This window comes from Oculina patagonica, chromosome 11 (assembly GCF_052425735.1).
Source record: "Oculina patagonica isolate OP01 chromosome 11, crgOcupat, whole genome shotgun sequence".
Taxonomy (NCBI): Eukaryota; Metazoa; Cnidaria; class Anthozoa; order Scleractinia; family Oculinidae; genus Oculina; species Oculina patagonica.
In genome coordinates this window covers 17,721,404-17,744,111 of record NC_135768.1, presented here as the reverse complement: position 1 = coordinate 17,744,111, position 22,708 = coordinate 17,721,404, and the positions used below count along the sequence as shown (strand labels likewise).

The following is a 22,708-nucleotide window of genomic DNA, read 5'->3' as shown; positions in this document are numbered from 1 at the left end:
GTAAACTATAAATCGGCCACGCCCGATTAATTAGCCTGTTCCAGGCTCACTTCCCCACTCGTTAGTCCTCGCTCGCCCGCGTTTTTCGCCCTTCCCCCAACTACCGAGAGCCTGGAACACGAAAAATGTGAAACGTGCTTATTTAGTACTCTTATGATATTCATACGACATTTTTATTTAGGTTACTTCCTAATATTTACCTCAAACTCCATTTGAACATCAGCAATTCTTTAAAAATCCAAATACGATTTTACATCATAAAAATTAAAATTTTGTTTGAGCTTTAAGGATTAAAGAGATCCTAAAAATGAAAATAAAACATTTTGCTCGAAGAAGTAACATTAAAATCACTAAACAATAAAAACGGGCCTTCGGTTTCATGCACTTCATCAATTTTCACTTGTATTGTACACTGACTTCGAGCACACTTATCAAAACAAAAGGTGCATATCTTCGATATTTCCTCACAAAAAAGAACACTAAAAAAACACTTTTTAGGCCAAGTGAAGGGACGATTTCCTTTCAGTATTTTACCATTCAGAAGAAAATAGAATGATCGGATGAGAGCAGGCCTTCCGAACCGTAGCCCAAAGGAGGCAGCGCGATGAGCAAAAAAAAAAAAAAAAGAAAATGACAGAGAAAGAAACATTTTGTCAATGTCTGCTTTAATATTTGTTTCATGTTTTATTGGCTTTTATTAATTATCTGAAATTCGAAGAGTGGCTTTCTGAATTGACATTTACTAAAACATAACGAGGATTTCATTGCCAACATTTCGATTCCTTTTCTAAGTTCCTATTATGGGTCTGACGTTGGAATTATAGAAGTACATTATCATTGGACAACTTAGCAATTTACGTGTTTTTATCTTGTTGGTGTAGGAAACTCAGTGCACCTTTTATATACAGAAGGAGATACGGATTCTAAGTCACTTTATTGTTAATTTTCCCCTTAGAGAATTTTGCAAAGGTAGTAGAATCCAATTATATTGATTAGTTTATATTTGATGTTAATCGTGGGAATCTGCACGCGTTTATCATTAGCCCAAAATTACTTTAGTACTGCTGGTCAGTGATCATGTAAGATATAACTGTGACATTTTTCTTGCCATTTCCATCGGATGTTTATTGCGCTTCGGAAGAAGCGCTGTCAGCTCTAATTAAATTTCAATTTAGTTTTTGCAAAATGACACACCAGTCAAAGAAAGGGTAAACATAGCAGTGACACTGTTGCGATTTTGTAATATCACTTTATATTGTACTCTTTCTTTAATTACTTTAGGAGAAGTAATTGTCCATGTTAGGAAATACTTAGGAGATACTTAAATGTAAATCGAAAAAGACAATTTAACACTTGTCATCCGCGCTATAGAAAAATCGTCATTTCCTCTTTAAGGTTCCACGGACAGGAAGTTACAATGTCTCCATCTATTTCGTATAGCTACTACAGTCCTTGCCACTCGAGCTCGGACGGTATCGAAAGAAAACAGGGTGCCATAACTCTCTCAGTTTCAGTCATCATCGCCATCTTGTCGCCGGTGGCAGTGGTGGGGAATGTTTTAAAAATGGCAACAATTTGAAAAACCAGTCTCTTAGAACACCTTCCTATATCCTATTTTGTTTCTTGGCGTTTACCGATCTTTGTACAGGACTCATTACCCAGCCTTTTCACATTGCAACTGAAATGATTTGTTTAAACAATTCTCAAGAAGCACAAAAGCAACTTTCTTTCCTCTTCTATGCAAGATCTATTGCTGAAGGCAGTGGCACATATTTTAGCTCTTTAACTCTAACACTTCTAACATTTATGTCTATCGAAAGATGGCTTCACATGACTCGTCGATCTGTGCTGACTATGCGTCGATCCTTTGTTATTGCAACAGTAATGATGCTTCTTCATATACCAGTTTGAGCATTTCGTTTGTCAAATCTGATGAAGAATATTCACCGATTCGTGGCAAATGCCATACTGATCCTCATTTTATTGTTATGTCTCATTACCACATCGTTGGCCTATTTTAAAGTTTTCCAAATAATTCGTCGTCACCAACAGCAAGTTCAAGCATACGAACCGCATCACAGCTTTGGCCAACCGGGTATAAACCTGGCGAAGTACAAAAAATCTGTTTTCACAATCTTGTACATTTTAGGAGTTTTCTACATCAGTTACCTGCCCTTTATTATCTTCATTGGTCTTTCTTTTCGATACAATCATTCTGAATTGGAGATGTTATTTACAATAACATTGATGTTTCTGTTTTTGTCCTCTGCACTTAATCCACTCATTTGCCTCTGGAGGATGAATGATATTCGCAATGGGGTGAAACAATTAATAAAGAAGCTGCTTTGCAACGAAAATTAGAAAAGATCACTACTCATTATATATTAACTGCGGTGTTTAACAAGGATTTCATAACATTCATTACAAGGATTTGCAACCCTAAGAAACTCTAATTGATTGCGTTTGATGCCACACTTCACCCTTTCACCAAAAGAAGAGTCGAAAAATCTCCAGACCCTTCTCAGAAGTCATCGAGCAACTACGGAAATCTTCGGTGTTCTTCGGTCATCTTCGGTAATTTTCAAAAAAAAATTGGAAACATTTGTTTGGAAAATGGCAGCAAAATCTTTAGAGAATGCATGGTTGATTGGAGACAAAAAATTTCTTTTCTCGTGTTCAATTTAAAATCACGTTTTTTTTCACGCCTTCGCGTAACCGAGAGTTGATGACGATGTTGACAACTATATTGCTTTCTACGTTAAAGCAAAAAAAAAAAAATGAAAAAAAGCTTCGACCTTGTCTGCTTTGCTTTTGACATGTTTTCTGACTAGTCATCGACGCAACAGTAATTTTCATTAGATTTATTTTTAGTGTCGCCTACTTTATTTCCAATCACGGAATTGTTTCATGTTTTATACATAGTGTTAACAATCACTTGTAAGTGTGTTGAGCCAGTTCCGAATTTGCTGGTATCGTGTTATTTCCTTAAGGTTCTATGAATTATTTTTGCTTAATTCTGCCAACAAAAGTGAAATTGTCGTTAAAGATGCGAATATTAGTGGAGTAAGATAGGAATGAAAGTTTATTAGTTTGCCTCACGATAGAATCGCTTTGAGATGTTGGGCGTGACGTTTCAACAGCAATACGACGGCATAAAGGCAAGCTCACAAAAAAGCCAAAACGAAAGACAATGTTGTCTACGAAATTCCATGTGAATGCGGCAAAGTATATATAGGGGAAACAGGGAGCGCGATACAAGACAGGATAAAAGATAACCTGCGATCAGGCTTCCTTTTTTTTCGCGGCAGAGGGAAGGGGAAAAAAAGGAAAGCCTGATACAATTACTTGTCAAGTCGTCTGCCCCCCCCCCCCCCTAATTAAAATATCTGTCAACGTCGTCGAGAATGTCGGCGATGCCATCAGATAAGTATGATTAGCGCCTTCAAATTATATTTTTACACTCACAAACATGTGTTTGAATTACCCTTTTTGAAAGAGCTGATCGGATTTTTTTAACATTTGTTTTCAGCAAAGGCTGATTTTGTGTAAGGCTCAGGTCAGACATTTCAAGGTCGTAGTTTTCGTCACTGGCACGATCGTCTGGCGTCTTTGGTGGTGTGATCATCTTCGACACCATTGGTGGTAGATCACGCTCTTGCCGAATCCCGTCGGAAGCACCGCCAAAACATCTTTTCTTTCACAACCTATTCGTCGAATACACTCCCTTTGTTCGTCTTTAAATGTTTTGTGAACAAAACTCTTGAGAGATTTTTTTAAAAGCTAGAAGAACTCGCTCTCTACATTCCACTCAACACCCGCCATGATAACAATCATCTACGCGCGATATTTTTGGACCGGAAATTAGACTTGAACTCAATTAGCCAATCAGGATAGAGTTCTAATGTTGCCTTTTGTTTTCTGACCAATCAGAAAACAAAATAACGCCTGATCGCAGGTTAGATAAAAGAACACGACAGAGACATACGGTTTGCTCTTTAACGCAAACCTCCGCAGTTTCGGAGCATGGAAAAGAAACGGGGCATTTTCCTTTATGGAATCAAGTCAAGTTTTTCGATCGAGACCCTCACCGATACACACGCAGGGTCAAAGAGGCTATCCAAATAAGATTTCGTCCTAGTAACATTAATAGAGACAGCGTAATTTAAATTCCTTAAACATGGATTCCTACGACTGAGCAGAAACACAACAGCCGTTCAACCACTAAGCGGACCTCTGGGGGAACATTATCTGTTAGTCGGAATAATAATGAGGATCGAAATACACCAATCACAGCGAACCAACGTGCATAAATAGCGACGCGTAAACAATCGACCTCATCGCCTGATGAGATATTTTTGGCACCAAAACGTGGGAGGCTAAGCCCCCCTCCCCAATTTTCGTTGGGGGGAGGGGGGGGGGGGTGGTGGGGTGGGGGGGGGGAGGGGCTACAGCCCTCCTGCCCCCTTGCTCCGCCGCCTATGGATTAGTTATTTTAATTAAGTCCTAGTTGGAATGTAGTTTGTTCAATTTAATTTCGAGTGATGCTAGAGGCTTATTTATCTTACAACGTGTATTTTAACAATGTTAATATATACATATATAAAACAATGTTACAAATTCCGATATAGAGTGGAATCAATAAATATATCACCATGTGATAATGAAATACAATTAGCCCTTATTGAACCCCCTTAGTGTACGCCCTTTTTTCTTTCTTTAACTCAAACAGGACGCCTGGACAGCAGTATGCAGGGCGTGTGTCACATATGTACCTAGTAAATAGCCTCTGTTGGGTCAGAGATTAGAGTACCCGCTCGATGCGCTGAAGGTCAATTTGTTCTTGCTCCTGTTTAAGACTCAGATTTTATCTACGTCACACGCTCATCAAGGGAGCATTCTCGTCTCTTGGTTATTTACAATTCTCAGAGCTCTGGTAGCAAGCAAGGTTTTCATATGAAATAAACAAATATTCAGAAAAAACTAATACAGTAAAAACCCGCGAGTAAGAACCTAGGAATTAAGAACCTGTTAGGCTAAAATTTGCAAATTAGACCCCATTTTTTATAAAAACCTGTTAGGCCTAAAATTTTGAAACAGGTTCTATTTTCTAATATAACGTTGATTAAAAATGTTTACCTTTGGGAAATAAGTTTGAATAAAGCATTACTGTGCATGTATATAATGTCATATTCTAAATGATCAGTGCTTCATTTTTACACAAACACTAAAAGTTATATTAACATCAATGTAAATTTTCTTCAGAAAATAAAAACCTATTAAGAACCTGAAAAGCCTAAATTTGTGTTAACTACCATTAAATTCTACGCAAGAATCTGTTTAGGCTAACCTGGAAAAATCAGGTTCTTACTCGCGGGTTTTTCTTAATCAACAAATTCAAAACAACAGCCTTCGTTACTGCACTCGCCTGGTAATTACTTCGGCGTTAGATTTGTCATATTATGTACAATCCCCCACAATCCACGTCACCGAGTCACTCAGTTAATATCACTTTCTTTAGCTACAGAACAACTGTTTCACTCCATTACGAATATCTTTCATTCTCCAAACGTAAAGACCTGGGTTGAGTGAAGACGACAAAAATAAAAGCACCAGCGACACCCTAAGGGCCACGAGTGTTTTAAAAGTAACTGGTACATTTATAAACACCCAACAAGAGACAATAAAAGGAATAATACAGAAAGAAAATAGCACTACAATGTACAAAATAGAAGCCACAGATTTCTTGTACTTTGCCAAATCTATTGCTTGTCGGCCAAAATTCTGGGAAGTTTCATTTGCTTGTACTTGCTGTTGGTGATGACGAATAATTCGATAAACTTTAAAATAGGCAAATGAAGTGATAAGATAACACAAGAGCATCTGAGAAATAGCCATTATGTCAATGTTTCTTGACTGTGTCTCATGTACGTTGGCTACAACGCGGTAAGCAACTGTAGGAGTGGGAATTAGCAACAGAATGAAAACAATGAAACATCCACGGCGCGATGTAACCAAGGATCGTCGAGACATGTGTAGCCATCGTTCAATGGACATAAGTGTTATAAGAAGAACAGTTATAGAGATAAAGTGGATGGCACTGCATTTGCCGATTAAGGTGATAAGAGGAGACCTATCGTTCTCTACACTAGGGTTTGCTACGTATACCAAAGTGGCCGCGGCGTTCAATGGCTGAGCGATGAGTCCTGTACACAAATCAGTGAGGGTTAATCCACTCAGAAGAATATGAAATGGTGTTCTTACAAACGTCTTCTTCCAAATTGCCGCCAAAATCAGCGTATTTCCCGCCACTGCCACAGGTGCTACAACGGCGAGAATCGTAGCAGTTGCAAATTCAAAAGTTAATTTTGCCGTGTTCGTTGTCGAACCTACGATAGAAGAATTACGTGAAAGAGGGGATGTCGTGTTACTGAACATGTTTCACTCTCGGTAGCTTTCAAGTCTCATTTTCTGGGTAGAACAGGGTGTGCAGTTACAACGCAATGAAACAAATATTTTAATTCCAGTTGTTAGAGCCTAAGTTTTAAATGTCAATCATTTAATTTCACCTGCTTGCTATCTTTAATTAAATTTTATTACTGCTTTTTGCCCAGATTCCCTTTTATTGGAGATAGCTTTTTAGTGACAATCGATTATCCGTGACAAAATGTACAAAATAAATTTATTCTATAAGGTAATCCTGTTTGATAGCTTTTTAAGCACTTTATAGTGAAAGTAAGTTTGACAGTTGTGGGTTCAATTTCGCATTTATTTAGAACGGGTCACTGGCAATTGCAATGAAAAACGCAGAAAATATTGCCTATTTATTACTACCTATGGCCCATCTTTATTTTTATTGGACATATCTTTTCACCGATAACCAATCAAGCTTGACAAAATGTAAGAAATGAACGAATCCATAAAGGGAGTTCTGTTTAACATTCTATTGAGCACTTTAAAGTGAAAATAAGTAGTAGAAAATTGAGGGTTCAATTTTGCCGTCTTTTAGAACGGTTACTTACTGTTAAAATGAAGAAAGCAGGATATAAGTGAATGGTCATCGACAACTCAATTTATTAAATGTCAACTTGCAAAGAATTTTCATTGGCAGCTTTTATTTCATGTGTAGGCCGTATTTACAATTGCTTTTATTATTTCCGTTTATGAACTACCCAATTGTGCCTTACGGAAATGGCAGTAAAGTAAAGTAAAAGCTTCTTCGTATTTAGGAGCAAACAAATTTTTTGTTATTGGCGAGAAAAGCGGATCAAAAAAAATCAAACTTTGAAATTGTCCACGTTCACCATAAAAAACCTGCTACACAGATGTGACTCTTGTGAAATAACTTTATCTACCGTATATATCCTTCTATTTCTCGTTGGTTTACCTGATGAATAGAACAAGAAGAAGGTCTCCGTAGTGTTTGTTATTTCATAACAACAACAAAAAAACTCGTTATATTTCTAGCTGTATTTATCACAACGGGTATATGAAACTTACATTATTGGAATAGACGAAACGGTAAAGTGGACTTCTATCAAACAGAGCAGTTTCTGTTTAGATAAGCCTCATGACACTTTTGTAGATTATGTGCTCAGATATTTCAATGAGTAAATAAGGTAGGTACCCGCAGGTGCTTGTTTTGCCAGAGTCATTTACATTTCATAAAGCTTAGTTGTTTTAGGCTTCTTTACTGAAAAACTGCAAATATCTATTTCGTTTGAAAAGCTTTCACTCACACTTAACTTGTTTGATTGCCCCAAGTATTTTTGCCTCAAGTTTTTTGTAAAGTCGTAATAAGACAGTAGGGATGTTTTCTAATTTACAAAACTTCAGTTGTTGGGCGATCAATGTAACTATATGAAAGAATATTTTTAAATTTTGTTCAGCCTTCTTTGCAGAATAATTTTTTCACTCCACTACGAATGTCATTCATTCTCCACAGGTAAAGACCTGGATTGAGCGAAGAAGACAGGAATACAAGAACAACGGACGCCTTAAGTGCGGCATTCATTTCCAGATTCTCTTCTAGACTAAGACTGACTCCAGTAAGGACAATATAAGGAATAAAACAGAAAGAAAATAGCAGTACAATATACATCATCGAGGCCACAGACTTCTTGTATTTCTCCAGGTCGATTGCCTGTCGACCAAAATTCTGGGATGCTTCGCTTGCACGTACTTCATGTTGGTGATGGCGAATTATGCGGTACACTTTAAAATACGCAAATGACGTGGTAAGATAACTTAAGAACATCAGTGTAATTACTAAAATAGTAACCAAACTTCTATGTTTTTGATAAACATGCCCTAATACGCAAAAGACAACCGTGGGAATCGGAATGAGCGACAAAATTGTAACAGTGAAGCATCCACGACGTGATGTAGTCAAGGATCGTCGAGACATGTGCAGCCATCGTTCAATGGACATGAGTGTTCCTAGAAGAACCGTGACGGAAATAAAATAGATAGCGCTGCTCTCGCCGATTGCCGTAACGGTGCTAAGCAATCCCTTTTTGTTGGCCACTCTTGCGTTTGCCAGGTACATCAGAGTGGGTGCGGCAATGAAAGGCTGGGCGACGAGTCCTGTGCACAAATCAGTGAATGCTAATCCACTCAGAAGACTGTGAAACGTTGTTCGCACAAACGTTTTCTTCCAAATTGCCGCTAAAATCAAGGCATTTCCCGCTACCGCCACCGGCGACAAAACGGCGATAATGATAGAAGTTGCGATTGAAAACGTAACCAGCGTTGTGGCACTACATAGTGGAGACGATGTTGTGTTATTGAACATGGCTCAGCTTTGATAATCGGGTTGCCCGGGTTTAGCTGGCTTGTGAAATGAAAATGATAATGTTTTGAATTTCAAGTGTTAGAACGTGATCGTTTCTCCAGGTGCCTATTTTCAATGGCTGTTGTTATTATTTTAATTTTTTGACTTGTTTACTTTTTATTACAGAATTTCTTTTTCTGCGCTGTCGTCAATTTCAGTCGTCTTCTGTTCTTAGAGTTTTGTGTAAATTGGTTATATTGAGTGGCAATGCCGGGATTGCTCAACCTCGTAGCTGTCAAAAGTGAGTCACCAAAAAAGCGAATGAAACCTTGGAATTAAAACTGGCCACCTTTCAAGTTTGAGGAGGGAAAAATAAACAATAATCAAGTAAGTGGTTTCTTTCATAAAGCTAACAAAACTTAACAGTGTAGATAGGGTACCTTTGTTATGGTAAATCCGCCTATTGAATGCACGCCAAAGTTTTAGTGAATATGAAAGACATGTTAGTGTCAAATAACCAAAGACAAAATTTTAGTTTTTAATAAACTTTTGTATTGATTGTGGCTCAGCGTTTAAAAGAAGATTAGCTGAAATGAAAACGATGATGCTTTTCTAACCGAACTTTTAGAAAGGAGTTTAGATGCAGGTTGTTTCACCTGCTGACTTTTTGTTACTTTATTTATTTTTTGCCCTGTTTGCTTTTTATTGCAGAAATGTTTGTATTGGAGGACAACAAATATGACAGTAAATTTCCTACCCCGACTATTACTCAGTACATGAATTCTTGGAGTGTTCGATATAGTATTCTATTAAGAAAGCAAATAGCCTGAGGGATGGTGGCAGTTTTGTTCACTGCTGTATTTTCTTACAGGGCAGATATCGATTGTTCAATTATGTACGTCTCGTTACTTCTGATTTAGTTTTGCAGCGAACACACCAGCAATGATAATCGTTGAATCGGGTTTATTGTACGTACAACATACAAAGAGCGAAGACAGCAGCGTACTGCAAATTTAAAACGAGAAAACAAACAATAACAAACGACATATACAAGAAGATCGGGATACGGCGAAAAACGGAGGCATAAATGAACTTGCTTCAATGAAAATAAACGAATTTTGCCTCGATTTACTATTTTAACTCAGGCGCGGTGTACTGGTCGCGCTCTGCCAGTAAGGGATGGTATCTACACAGTATCGGTCATTTGCTTGTTTAGATTTCCGTTTGTAAGCCACCAAATTGTATATAAAGGTGGCAGCACGTACTTAAGTCAACTGACAACCTTCTTCGCCCGGCAGTTATTTGCAAATGTAACCGAGATGCTATGTTGAGAACGTTCAGTAACTCAGTCATGCACCATTTTCACTAATACACTGTAATAATTAAGTATAAAAATAAGCGAAAATAAGCCACGACGTTTCGAACTCATCTTGAGTTCATTATCAAGTAGATAAGAGTAAAATAACGGTCGAGTCATCAGAAGAGCAATGCGGACTTTTGGTATAATCCGATCCAGTTTAAAGAAATTATAACACCGTAGCCAATGGGAATTTTAACATAACCTTAACTTTGGTAGATAAGATTTCTTGTCACTGGCATCCTGCCCCCCTTGTACGTCCGAGGTTTAACTTTTAAAAAATATGAAGCCCCCGTCACTGTGTATGCTTGAAAATGTCAGTGCACGGACAGAAAGAGGAGGTAGGTATTCTTTGTTCTTAAGAATTAAAAAAAAAGAAAGATAGATTGTGAATGTCAAGGTGGGAATTTAATTAAGTCTGTTTGCATGGTAGGGTTTATTTAATATATATTTTGTTTGAATTTGAAAGTAATTAAAATTCTTTCCTGGGAGTCAACATATATTTCGTTTCGGGCTTAACAGTTGCATTTTTCCCACAAATCACATTTTTTTTAAAAATCTAATCAGTTCATTTCCTGTTAAAACCACCATTAAATTAAAATAGAATTAGTTTTGTTTAAATGAAGGAAGTAATTTATTTTGACAAACAATTCACATCAAACTTGTAAACGAAGTTAAATGAATAATTTGGAAAATATATAAACTGATAATTAAAAAAGGCAGATCCAAATTTACTTTACCAATTTACAGTACTTCAGTTCACAAAGAGCAGGTTCAGGAAAAATGTATTTCAGTCAAACTTGCCATTCGACTGCAAATGTTGTGTTCAGCTTCATCGAGGTTAACCGACACAGCAAATTCGATTGCCAGCATTCAATGGCAAGGCTAGACCATGTTTGATAACACAACAAAAGAATGTTTCTTCACTCCTTGTAACACAGAAGATAACAAAACCCGTGAGCTTGAATTTTACCCTTATGAGATTTTCTTCTCTTATGCTATCGTTATCGCTGTTTTATCACCGATAGCAGTCGTGGGAAATGGGCTGATTCTTGCAGCAGTTTGGAAGAAGACGTTTGTGAGAACACCGTTCCATATTCTTCTTAGTGGATTGGCGTTCACTGATTTGTGTACAGGACTCATCGCCCAGCCGTTCTATGCTGCGACTACTTTGATGTTCTTGGCAAATCCAAAGATGGCTACAAATCAGGAAATAGTTATTATCACCCTTGTTTTTCGTGCGATTGTAGACTACCTTACTTCCATCTCGGTTCTTCTTATAACACTATTGTCTGTTGAACGATGGCTGCATATGTCTCGACGATCCATGGTTACAACGCGCCGTGGATATTTTGCTGTCATCATGCTGCTTCCAATTCCAATACCTTTCGTTGTTTTCCAGCTTTTAAACGATGTAAATGGTTCCTATACACGACAATTGAGTATTGCATTTACAGTAATGATTTTGGGTTGCTTTTTTACCACAGCTATTGCTTATTTGAACGTTTTCCGAATTATTCGTCGTCATCAGCGACAAGTGCAAACCAGTGAATCTTCTAGAAATTTTGGACAACCGGCAATAAACTTGGTGAAATACAAAAAATCTGTAATCTCGATCCTTTATATTATCTTGCTTTTTTCATTCTGTTTTTTACCTTACATTGTATGTTTGTGGGTGTATCTTACTCTTGGTAATAATTTGCAAATAACAATAGCATCACTCGTGTCTGGGATACTTGTTTTCTCGTCGTCATCGCTGAATCCAGTCCTTTACGTTTGGAGAATGAACGATATCCGTAATGGAGCAAAGAAAGTGTTGTGTAGGGAGTAAGCATTTTTTACGGGGTAGCTATAAAATATTAATCTCAGTGTATTGTAGCTATTATGTACATCAGCATTACTGCATAATCCTAAGCCCTTCTGAGTAGCTTTTGCAATCGTTTTGGATAGTATCAGCCGACACTCAAAGCGCGATTCACACTTTCGAGTTACGCTCAGGCATAAACCAGGGTCGTAACCAGGTATATTTTTTCATCGCTGAACCCAAATTTAAGCTCTACATTTTGATCCCTGATCCCCAAAATGTGGCAACATTTGATCCCTGATTCCATTCTGATCCCATCTGATTGGCCGATCCAGATCCAATGACTTGTGACCCGGGATCCCGGGTCCATGATCCCGATCCCGAGGCTGTGATCCCGATCCCAAGGCTGCGATCCCTGATCCCATATACCTGGTTACGACCCTGATAAACATGACTTTATTGCCTTAAGCTTGTCATTTGGTCAACTAGTTAAGGTCAGCATTCACATATGATTTGTAAAATCAACAGTGCCCCTCCCCTAAGTAGTATAAATGGTTAGGGTTAGTACAAACGTTAGCCGGGCAACCCGTCAATAAAGCTGGCATGGTACCAAGTCATTATGGAATCTGTTTCTATATTGAGTCTCGCAGTCCCATCGGTCGCACAGTTTCAAAATTCGGCGAACTTCCGAAAAAAGGCTTTTTCCCCGGTAAAACACTTTGGAAAGTTCCCTAAATTCCTTAAAATATATATTATATCACTACAACGCTTTTAAAATTTCGACTTGCAGGAAACATCAATCACACAAGCCGTTGGAAAGTGCTTTTTCTTCTCCTTTTCATTGCCGCTTTAATCAACAGTGACAAAAAGATGAAATGCTTTGTTAATGTTGACTTTGTAATTCAGGCTTTGCATTTATTAATTTTCATGGGCCTGAAAATTTTCCGATTGAAAAGAACACTATTTATAATAACTTAACATCACAGGAAATCAGGGTCAAGGGACGATTGATTTCTAGTTTTGTATTTCCAAGCACTCTTAAGCCCCCCACGGATACACTGTACTCACCTAGTAAATCTTCTAATATTTCCATTTTCATTTGCTTCCAAGGGCAGCAAGACAACGGTTTAAAATATTGACTTTCGCCAACAAGTGGCACAGTTTACTGCTGTCGGTTTTATTTACAGTCTTTAAAATTTTTGACAGTTAAAAATTGCCTCAGCCAATCATACCTAAAAATCATCATAATCATTTGCCTCTTGGTCACTCAGCGCATCTTAATTTACTGATGCTGTATATCAAGTTTTCTTTCTTCCGTTTTATATTTTCCTTGTTGATATTTTCCTTCTCTAAATTTCCTTATAATTTAATTGGTGCAATATTTGTAAATAGTGCAAATAATAATCTTAAAATATGAAATCTGAACTTACAATAAAACGAGAAGGTCTGGAATTTAAAAAAAATATCCAGTAATAAAATCAAAAATATATATTATTAACAACGGTAAGATAACTTTGCCTAAATACATGTCGAGCAGAACTTCGGCACAAATCACAAAGGCAAAAAAAAAAAATAATAATAAACATATATGTAATATAATTTTAAAAGAATGAATGACATATTTGAAAATAATAACATCAGTAATTTAATTCAAATTAGCAGGTGAAACGACCGCACATAATAGACTCCAAAAAAAAAAAAAAAAAAAAAAACAGCGCCAGCGATGTTTCAAGCTTACATTTTATTTATCTTTTAAAGGAAAAAGAGGTCAACTTCTTCGACATGATCAATTTGATCTCTTTTACCCAGAGAGATCCAATAAATGTGACTGAACACGTTTAAAAAGCTACATGAAGACAATGTTCAACTATACGACCTCCTCTTCTCGACAAAGTTTTTCCGCCTCCTGTATCTCAGAGGAAGATAATAATATTTACGGATCTTTCTACTACCAAGTTGCGTTTTCAACGTCTCTCGTCATCGCCTTTTCGTCACCAGTGACAGTGGTGGGAAATGGGCTGATTTTGGCGGCAATTCGGAAGAAGACCTTTGTGCGAACACCATTCCATAGTCTTCTGAGTGGGTTAGCGCTAACTGACTTTTGTACCGGGCTCATTGCTCAGCCTTTTTATAGTGCCAGAATGTTCTTGTTCTTAGCCAACACTGAGAAAGCTATTTGCAACAAGCCAACACATTATGTTACCATAGCGACTATTGCTGATGGCAGTGCAACCTACTTTATTACGATCACAATTCTCCTTATAACACTCATGTCCGTTGAACGATGGCTGCACATGTCTCGCCGATCCTCGCTTACATCGAGTCGTAAATGTCTAACAGTTGGAACGCTGTTGCTCATTCCATTTCCCTTGGTGGTTTTCCGAATTTTAAATGACATAGACGGAACCTATGTACGTGAGTTAAATACCTTGATTTTAATAATGATTTTGCTTTGCTTTTTTGCCCTATCAACTGCCTATTTTAGAGTGTTCCGAATTATTCGTCATCATCAACTACAAGTGCAAGCAAATGAACCGAGTCAGAATTTTGGTCAACCGGCAATAAACTTGGCAAAGTACAAGAAGTCTGTAGTATCAATTATTTATATTTTAGTTCTGTTTTGTTTCTGTGTTTTACCTTTTCTTATATCTATTGGGGTGTATCTCAGTCTAGGTAACAATTCAGCAATAGCCGTATCATATAATGTGTCTTTGATGCTTTTATTTTTGTCTTCTTCGCTTAACCCATGTCTTTATCTTTGGAGAATGAATGATATTCGTAATGCAGTAAAGAACCTCGTTTAGCATAATATTGAATGCGTCACACCTAGTGTTTTATTAAATAGCGAAAACCACCTTTTTCAGCTTAATAAACCGAGCCACATGCAATGGTCACACACTTGAAATCAATTTCATCCACACACTTTTTAAAGTTAGCACCACCTTGTACAGCATGATAAACAGTACCACATGAGGAATACTGCTCAAAATAATTAATTAAGTTAGCTTCTATTCGAATCTCGCACAAAAGCTACCCGGAAAAATAACTTTCTAACGGCATGAAATAAGCTAGCTTTTTAATTTTATGGCAGTGCATTCACGCTTGAAAATACTAATCCAAATGAGTTATAGGAGTTATCAGAAGACCAAGGTCGACTTTCATTATCTTATCTGTCTTCTTTACAGCGTATTGATATTGTGAGAAAAATTAAATATTGAATACTTTCGAGAATGAAAAAAGGGTAGAACGTTGTTATGTCGAGTTGAGATTTTAATTAAGTCTTTGTCATTAAAACTTCGTATCCTAAAATATATATTCTGTTAAAATTGTAACGTGATTAAAATTCTTAGCAGGAAGCCAATTTTTAAACAGCTGGAAAAACCCGAAGTTTTTAAAAATGTAACTTAATTTAATCAAACTTTATAAGTATCTTCCCTTTCTTAAAACTGACAAGATCACAGTAGAAAAGACTGCTTTTTGAACAATTTTAACAAACATAAATTACAATTAAAACATATATGTAATATACAGTGAAGTCAATTAAACAATGCAATAATAAATGACAAATATGTGATCCATTTGTGACAAGACACTTCCGTCGTTGCTGACCCTAGCAATATGCAGGTCGTGTGTCACATCTGAAGCTAGTAAATGATAAAAAAACCTGGTCACTGCAAGTCTTCTTGAAGGTCAGTAATCGATGTACGGAAGGCTCCAGGGATGAGGGGGTGAAGAAACTCATTTTTATATTCGGGCAGGCTGTACCCCACCCTTTCATAGACCGTTATTGACAGATAATTAACAATTAATATACAATCTTCGTTCACTGTCCAAAATCCACGCGCGCAAATGGTTAAAATAGATCACGTGATTTTGCTTTACCTGTCGTCAGCAAACTCCGACAGTGCAGTATTGACAATAATGCACACAAATCGTGCATTATTGAAATGTCTTCAGCTTCAAGGCTTGTAGAAGTGGAAGAAAAATATATTCTTCAAATTATCAACGATCCAATACCAAACAAAATCGAAGAGGATAACAACTTGAAGCGCTTTTATGTTCAAAGGTAAACTGCAGCTCAATAAATATATTTTTGTGTGCGATTGACTTGCTTGTAGGTGCTTGATTGTGAAAGCCATCGACTTGCTGACTGTTGCACTGCTGTTTTTATGAACGACCACAGCTGATGGACGACTTTACGAACCATTTTAAGCTTTATTTCTGTACGGGTTATTTGTGAATTTTATACTATTGATGTTATCCCGTGTAATTATGTACTACTAGACTTCTTTAATACTTTTAAACACAAAGCTTATTGTTTGAAGGTTGTTAAGTCGATGATCGCTTGCAGTGTACTCAGATTGTATATTAAAAGGGTTAGAGTCTGTCCGTTCGTGTTTTGTTGACAAATACACGCACTTGCTGGCCTCACAATGAACTCGAAATTTTCAATACTTTCTCGTTCATTGTGCGGCCAGTGCGTGCGTGTATTTGTCAACAAAACACTCACAACAGTCTCTAACCCATAATTATTCCATCAGCGCGCGTTGGATATTACTATATCATATTCAACAAGCGCGAGTGGAATAATCGTTTTATTAAAAACGCCCAAAGAAATGCAATAAATGTGCCCCCCGGCTGTTCTTGTTAACACGTATCAGCTACTATATTTGTAGAGAATGGTATATTGTCTGTTAACCAATCAAAACTCAGGAACTGTTTATATACCATTGCTAGTTATGAACAAACCAACGACCTGGAAGGGATGCTGCATCTCGTTCCATTATATTTCCCTTGAAAGACTTGGGTTTTATCCACAGTCTTAACTTAAAAGTTAAAGCCTGCATGTTGGGCATGTTAAGCATAATGATAAACAGCACCTCATGATAAATAACGGTCAAAAAATTTCAAACAAATAGTCGCACAATAGAGAACGAAGAAACACTTAAACGACAGTTCTTTTTAAGAATCTAATTGCAATCACGCTAGAAACCGGGGATAGAATAGCAGTTACTCTAATACAGTAGGTTTGATGGGTCACCAGAAGAGCAATGCCGACCAGTTTTAAAAATTTATAGCAACGTATGGAATTTTAAAATAATTTTAACTTCGATAGATAAGATTCCTTGACACCGGAAAAGTACAATTTGAAAACTGGAAACCTCAAGAGGGTGGTATCTCGCCCCCCCCCCCCCCCCACCCACCCCTCCACCCCCCACTCTTGTATGTCCGCGGCTTTCACTGACTAACGGTTTAACTGTTAAAAAGTCCCGTAATGTGTATGGTGTTTTTCTTTTACTCCAATCAACTGCCTGCTTGACAATGTATGGATAGTGCAAGAGGAAATAAGATGTCATTAAAGATGTGAATATTGTTCATCATGGTTATAAGGTGGGAATGAACGTTTATTCGTTCGACTCACAATATAATCGCATTGAATTGTTGATCCCGAGGTTTCGAATGCAATACTGCTAGTCTTCGTCAGGCGATGAGGTCGATTGTTTACGCGTCGCTATTTATGCGCGTTGGTTCGCTGTGATTGGTGCATGCATTCCAATCCGCATTATTATTTTTACTGACATGTTGTTCCCTCAGAGGTCCGCTTTGTAGTTGAATGTCTGTTGTGTTTTTCTGATCGTAGGTATTCATGCTTCAGGAATTTCAATTACGCTGTCTGTATTGATGTTAGGATGAAGTTTTATTTGGATAGCCTCTTTGACCCTGCCTGTGTAAAAGATGTTCCTTGCTCTTAAGAATTAAACATAAAAGAGAAAGAAAAAATATGAATGCCAAGTTTGGAATTTGATTAAGTCTCTGTTTGCATGGTATGATTTATTTAATATCTATTCTGTTTAACTTGAAACATAATTAAATTTCTTTCCTGGAAGTCAATATTTGGCTTCAGACTTGGCAGTTGTATTTTTCCTACAAATCACAATTTTAAGAAAAATCTAAAGAGTTCATTTCCTGATTTAGCCCTCATTACAATAAAATACAATTTAGCTAGTGTTAACATACGCAAATAGTTAATTCTGACAAAACAAATTAACTTTCAAATTTGTAAATACTGATCGAAGATTAAAAAAGGCAGACAGATCTATCCAAATTTGCTTTACAAATTTACAGTACTGCAGTTAACAAGAGCAGGACCAAGAAATCAGTCAAATTCGCCATTTGACTGCAAATAATTGGCTTCAGGTTTATCGAAGTTAACCGACACAGCAAATTTGATTGCAAGCCTTTATGGGCAAAGCAAGACCATGTCCAATAACACAACAAGAGAATGTTTCTTCACTCCTTGTAACACAGAAGATAACAAAACACTTGAGATTGAATTTTACTATTATGAGATTCTCCTCTCGTATGCTATCGTTATTGCTGTTTTATCGCCGATAGCAGTCGTGGGAAATGGGCTCATTCTAGCAGCAGTTTGGAAGAAGACGTTTGTGAGAACACCGTTCCATATTCTTCTGAGTGGATTAGCGTTCACTGATTTGTGTACAGGACTCATCGCCCAGCCTTTCTATGCTGCGACTACTTTTATGTACGTGGCAAACCCTAGAGTAGAGCATGACATGCCGGTGCTTTATATCTCATTAAACACAACCGGCGATAGCAGTGCCATTTACTTTATCTCCCTCACAGTTCTTCTTATAACACTACTGTCCATTGAACGATGGCTGCACATGTCTCGTCGATCTTTGGTGACATCGCGATTTCATAGACTAAGTCATTTTGAAAGATATTCCACAATAACGGTCCCAACGCTGATCCCTGGGGGCAACCTCGGTTAACTTGTTTCCAAGAACTTTTTTGAGATGCCAGCTTTACTCTGTTGGAGCGATCACATAAATAGGAGCGTAACAAATTGATGAGATTCTCTTCAAAACCATATGCTTTGAGTTTACTCAGCAAAGGAGCTGGATGCATGGAGTCGAAGGCCTTTGACATATTTGTAGATAAGATTGCTACTAGCTGTTTATTGTCCATAGCTAATCTCCAGTGCTCAATTAAATAAATAAGGGTAGTCTAGCAGCTATGAGTTTTACGATAGGCCGTCAGGGCTTGTCCTTAACGTTGATCGAACATCCCCACAAGTTGCTTAAATACAAGCTGCTCAAACACGTTATCTACAGCTGGGAGGACAGTGACAGGTCTATAGTCTCTTTAAGTAGGGGTCATCACGTTTGAAGACTGGTACCCATTCCCCCTTTTTCCACGACTTTGATAACTGTCTTTATTCGATCGATAACTGTCTTTATTCTTCTTGGGAATACATCTGGTAATACGCGAGGATACACTAGCGATTTCAGCTTCTTTCAATACATTTTTTTACTCTTGGGTAAACAAGAAAAAACATCTTCAGTTGGTTTTCAAACATGTTTCTTATTAGAAAATGTCTGCATATCGCTAATCAGCTGTGACTGGAATTTTCGATTTTTTTTTGTACAACAAAAAACAATTACAGAGATTGCCTTTTCCGTCACACATGGTTTTTGAGCTGTTGACACTTGTTATTGTTATTAACAGTATGCCGTTTTTCGAGGCAAACAGGAAACTTCAGAAGAAGCATCTTGGATTTTAAAGATCTTTCTGATGAGAATATACATGATAATTGCCATGACGTAGGTCCTATAATTTTCCATTTTTTTATACACAAAAATCAATTATCAGTACAGACTGCCTATTTCCGACGCCCAGTTGGTTATAAAACTATTTTTAGAAAATCTCAAATGGTGAAGGAAACAGCGTAAATTAGGCGAAGTGATTGCAACAGCACTTATAAATTACCAAACTTGATCTTTATCCATTTACCAACGTAGGTTTGAACTGTTAGGATACCTTCTCTCTCTCACTGCACACGCTTGCTGACCATGTACAACAACATGACCAATTATTCTCTTCCACATGGTCCAATCAGACACAGTTATGCTTTCTACACGGTAACCTTTTCAACTTCAGTTATAATCGCCATTTTATCGCCAGTAGCAGTGGTTGGAAATGCTTTGGTTTTGGCAGCAATTTGGAGAAACCCGGTCCTCAGAACGCCTTCTTACATTCTGATCGCTGGATTGGCTTTCACGGACCTCTGCACTGGTCTCATCACCGAACCATTTTATGTTGCAAACCTATTGATTTTCTTGGAGAAACCTCAGCTGATAATGGCTCAGAACGCATCAACGTTTTATAGAGTAATAAGTGTTATCAGTTCTTCTTCTGCCAAGTACTTTTATCAAGTTTCACTATTGATGGTGACACTCATGTCCGTTGAGCGATGGCTGCACATGAGTCGTCGATCTGTGATGACGGTGCGTCGAGCCTGTTTTGCTGTTACAATACTTTTTGTTATTGCTATCCCGTTAGTCCTGTTTGGTTCTGCAGAGCATGTTAGTGGACATGCCACCAGTATTTCACTATTGTTGGTTTGCATAACTGTCACTTCTGTTGCGTACCTAAACATTTTCCGGATAATTCGTCGTCATCAGCAACAAATTCACTCAAACGCATCATCCCAAAACTTTGCTCAACCAGCAATAAACTTTAACAAGTACAAAAAATCCATCTTTTCCATCCTTTACATTCTCTCTGTTTTTTATCTAGGTTATTTGCCTAGGTTCTAGGTTTTATTTTATCTCTCTTGTATTATTGCTAGTTTTGAAAAATCAAATCGTTTTTTTATTGAAATCTGTGTCAATGATGCTCGTATTTTTAGCTTCCTCACTGAATCCTCTACTTTACCTGTGGAGAATGAAGGATATTCGAGATGAAGTAAAACGATTAGTTAAACGAATATTCCATAAAGACAACTAGTTGAAAAGAACATAATTCATCAAGGATTTCTCTCTTAAAAGTGTTTCGGCGTTGATCTGTATTTGACACTTTAATATCATTCTTTTAAAAAGTTAAAAGTAATTTAAATACATAAACAAACTTAATTGTTTGAGCTTAAATTGTGCTTATTTTATTTTCAGTTGTGTTTTACGTCCAAAATGGACGTTTCTAGTTAGATGAGCACCTTTCGCGTTTAATTTGTAAATAAACTTGTGTAAGGTGTTATTTCCTTTTTTTCCGCAAATAAAAATTTTAGCTCTTTGAAATTCTGTATATAACTGACTACTTTTTTATTGCCATGTTAAGTATTCAACTAAGGTGTCGTTATTATTTGTCTTTTGTCGATTTTAAGACATTTTTAATTAAAAAGTTTTTTTGCTTCATTTGATTAATAACATACTCTAGAGATGAAAGCACATTGTGTTCCATTTTCTTTGAGGTTTTAAAAAATGTTATATAACCAATAACGTGTTCAAGTTCTGAATAACTGTTCTAAGAACCAAGATCCCGATGCACCTGCGCATTTTATTGCGCTCCCGTTTTCGTTTTACACATGTATGTGTGCCAGAATTTCCACTGCATGTTGTGCAAAAGTGATTTCGACAGCCACTTACAGCATCGTGCATGTTCAACGTTGGTCACTATAGTGCAGACCAAAGAAAAAAGACCTTCGATTTCATCAAAATCGCTTTGTTGACTTAATAAGTGATTTCTTGATCTTTCTTCCCAGACCCAGCTTGATATAATCGATTTCGGAAACCAACAAAACCCAGCATACATTACAATATACCTTGGAGGATTTCAATTTATAACAAATTTAATCACTCTTGTCTCATGCAGTTTATCGATGAAACTGATCTTAGTTTTGAATGGAAACCAATTACGCATTTACTAACTAATCTAACCGGATATCATCGGACTATCGGCAGGTTTTTATTTTAGTCTTATATAATGAAAAATTAAAAAAAAAAACTATGACTTTCTTCGCTTAAATAGCTTAAATAATAAACGGAAAGAGACCAACCAGTGATTCGAGCATTCTTGAATTCTGAAAACAGCTGAGCTTTTTAAAAAGTTCCATCGTATATATTGCTAATCTTCTTTAAATTAATGACCAGGATTTTGACAACAACGCTTTTACGACGAAATGAAAAAAAGAAGATGCAAATGATAGCAAATTCAAAGTTTTGCTTCCGCAGGTTATTTTAATTAAGATGCTGGAAAACTGCGACGACCGAAGGACGAAATTGGAAAATTAGAAAACATCAATGTAAAGTAACTGCAGTTTAACTTCTCCTAAGTTGACATCCTTGGGGTTAGAAAAAGTATCTACTTATGGGAGGTATAAAATATAGCGTTTGGATGCCGTTGAGGCTATGATTTTGTCAACTTATGGTAGGTTTTTGTTAGCGGAGATTCGATTGGAGAATATATTTTGATTCACAGCAGTTACAGATGAATGGATCTTAATTCATGTCGCAGCGCAGTTTGGTAAGAGAAAAAAATAAGAATGCACCACTCTTTTCGTGAAAGTTAAGGCAGCTGAGTACTTATTGTAAGAATTCTGACAATAAATCTTTTGTATACAATTTTCAATTCAATTAAAAGCAAATACCTCTCTTTTTGCACACCCTACTGTTTCAAAAATTGTAAAAGCGAGAAATTCTTGCGAGGCGCTGTTGACAAATATTGTAAACCACCATAACCATAACAATATGTAGCAAAAAAAATTCATTTTTAATTAAACCAATTTAAGATTTTTCCACCGTCACAGCACTGGAAAAAACTGCTACAGACCATTTATTGCCTAAAAAGCTTTTACATTAAAGTACTTTACACAAAGTGGAGGTGAAATTAGCATCACTACATCTGCAAAATTGTATCAATTTTACAGCACGGTTTTGCAAGTTGAAGAGTAATCATTCCTTTTCAGCCATTGACAAGA

General features: G+C 37.0%; 2 protein-coding genes across 2 annotated transcripts in view; one reads left to right on the top strand and one right to left on the bottom strand.

Annotated features, from left to right (window-relative positions):
* The window catches only part of LOC144629503 (uncharacterized), a 317,369-nt gene that overhangs the window by 257,170 nt on the left and 37,491 nt on the right, over positions 1-22,708 (top strand). The window lies entirely within an intron of this gene.
* On the bottom strand, positions 7,659-8,804 carry LOC144629501 (high-affinity lysophosphatidic acid receptor-like). The gene has a single exon (XM_078487722.1). It carries the CDS (start codon positions 8,789-8,791, stop codon positions 7,883-7,885), a length of 909 nt encoding a protein of 302 aa, XP_078343848.1. The 5' UTR covers positions 8,792-8,804; the 3' UTR covers positions 7,659-7,882.

Coding starts and splice junctions, on each gene's coding strand:
- LOC144629501 (XM_078487722.1), bottom strand. CDS start 8,791: ATGTTCAATAACACAACATCGTCTCCACTATGTAGTGCCACAACGCTG.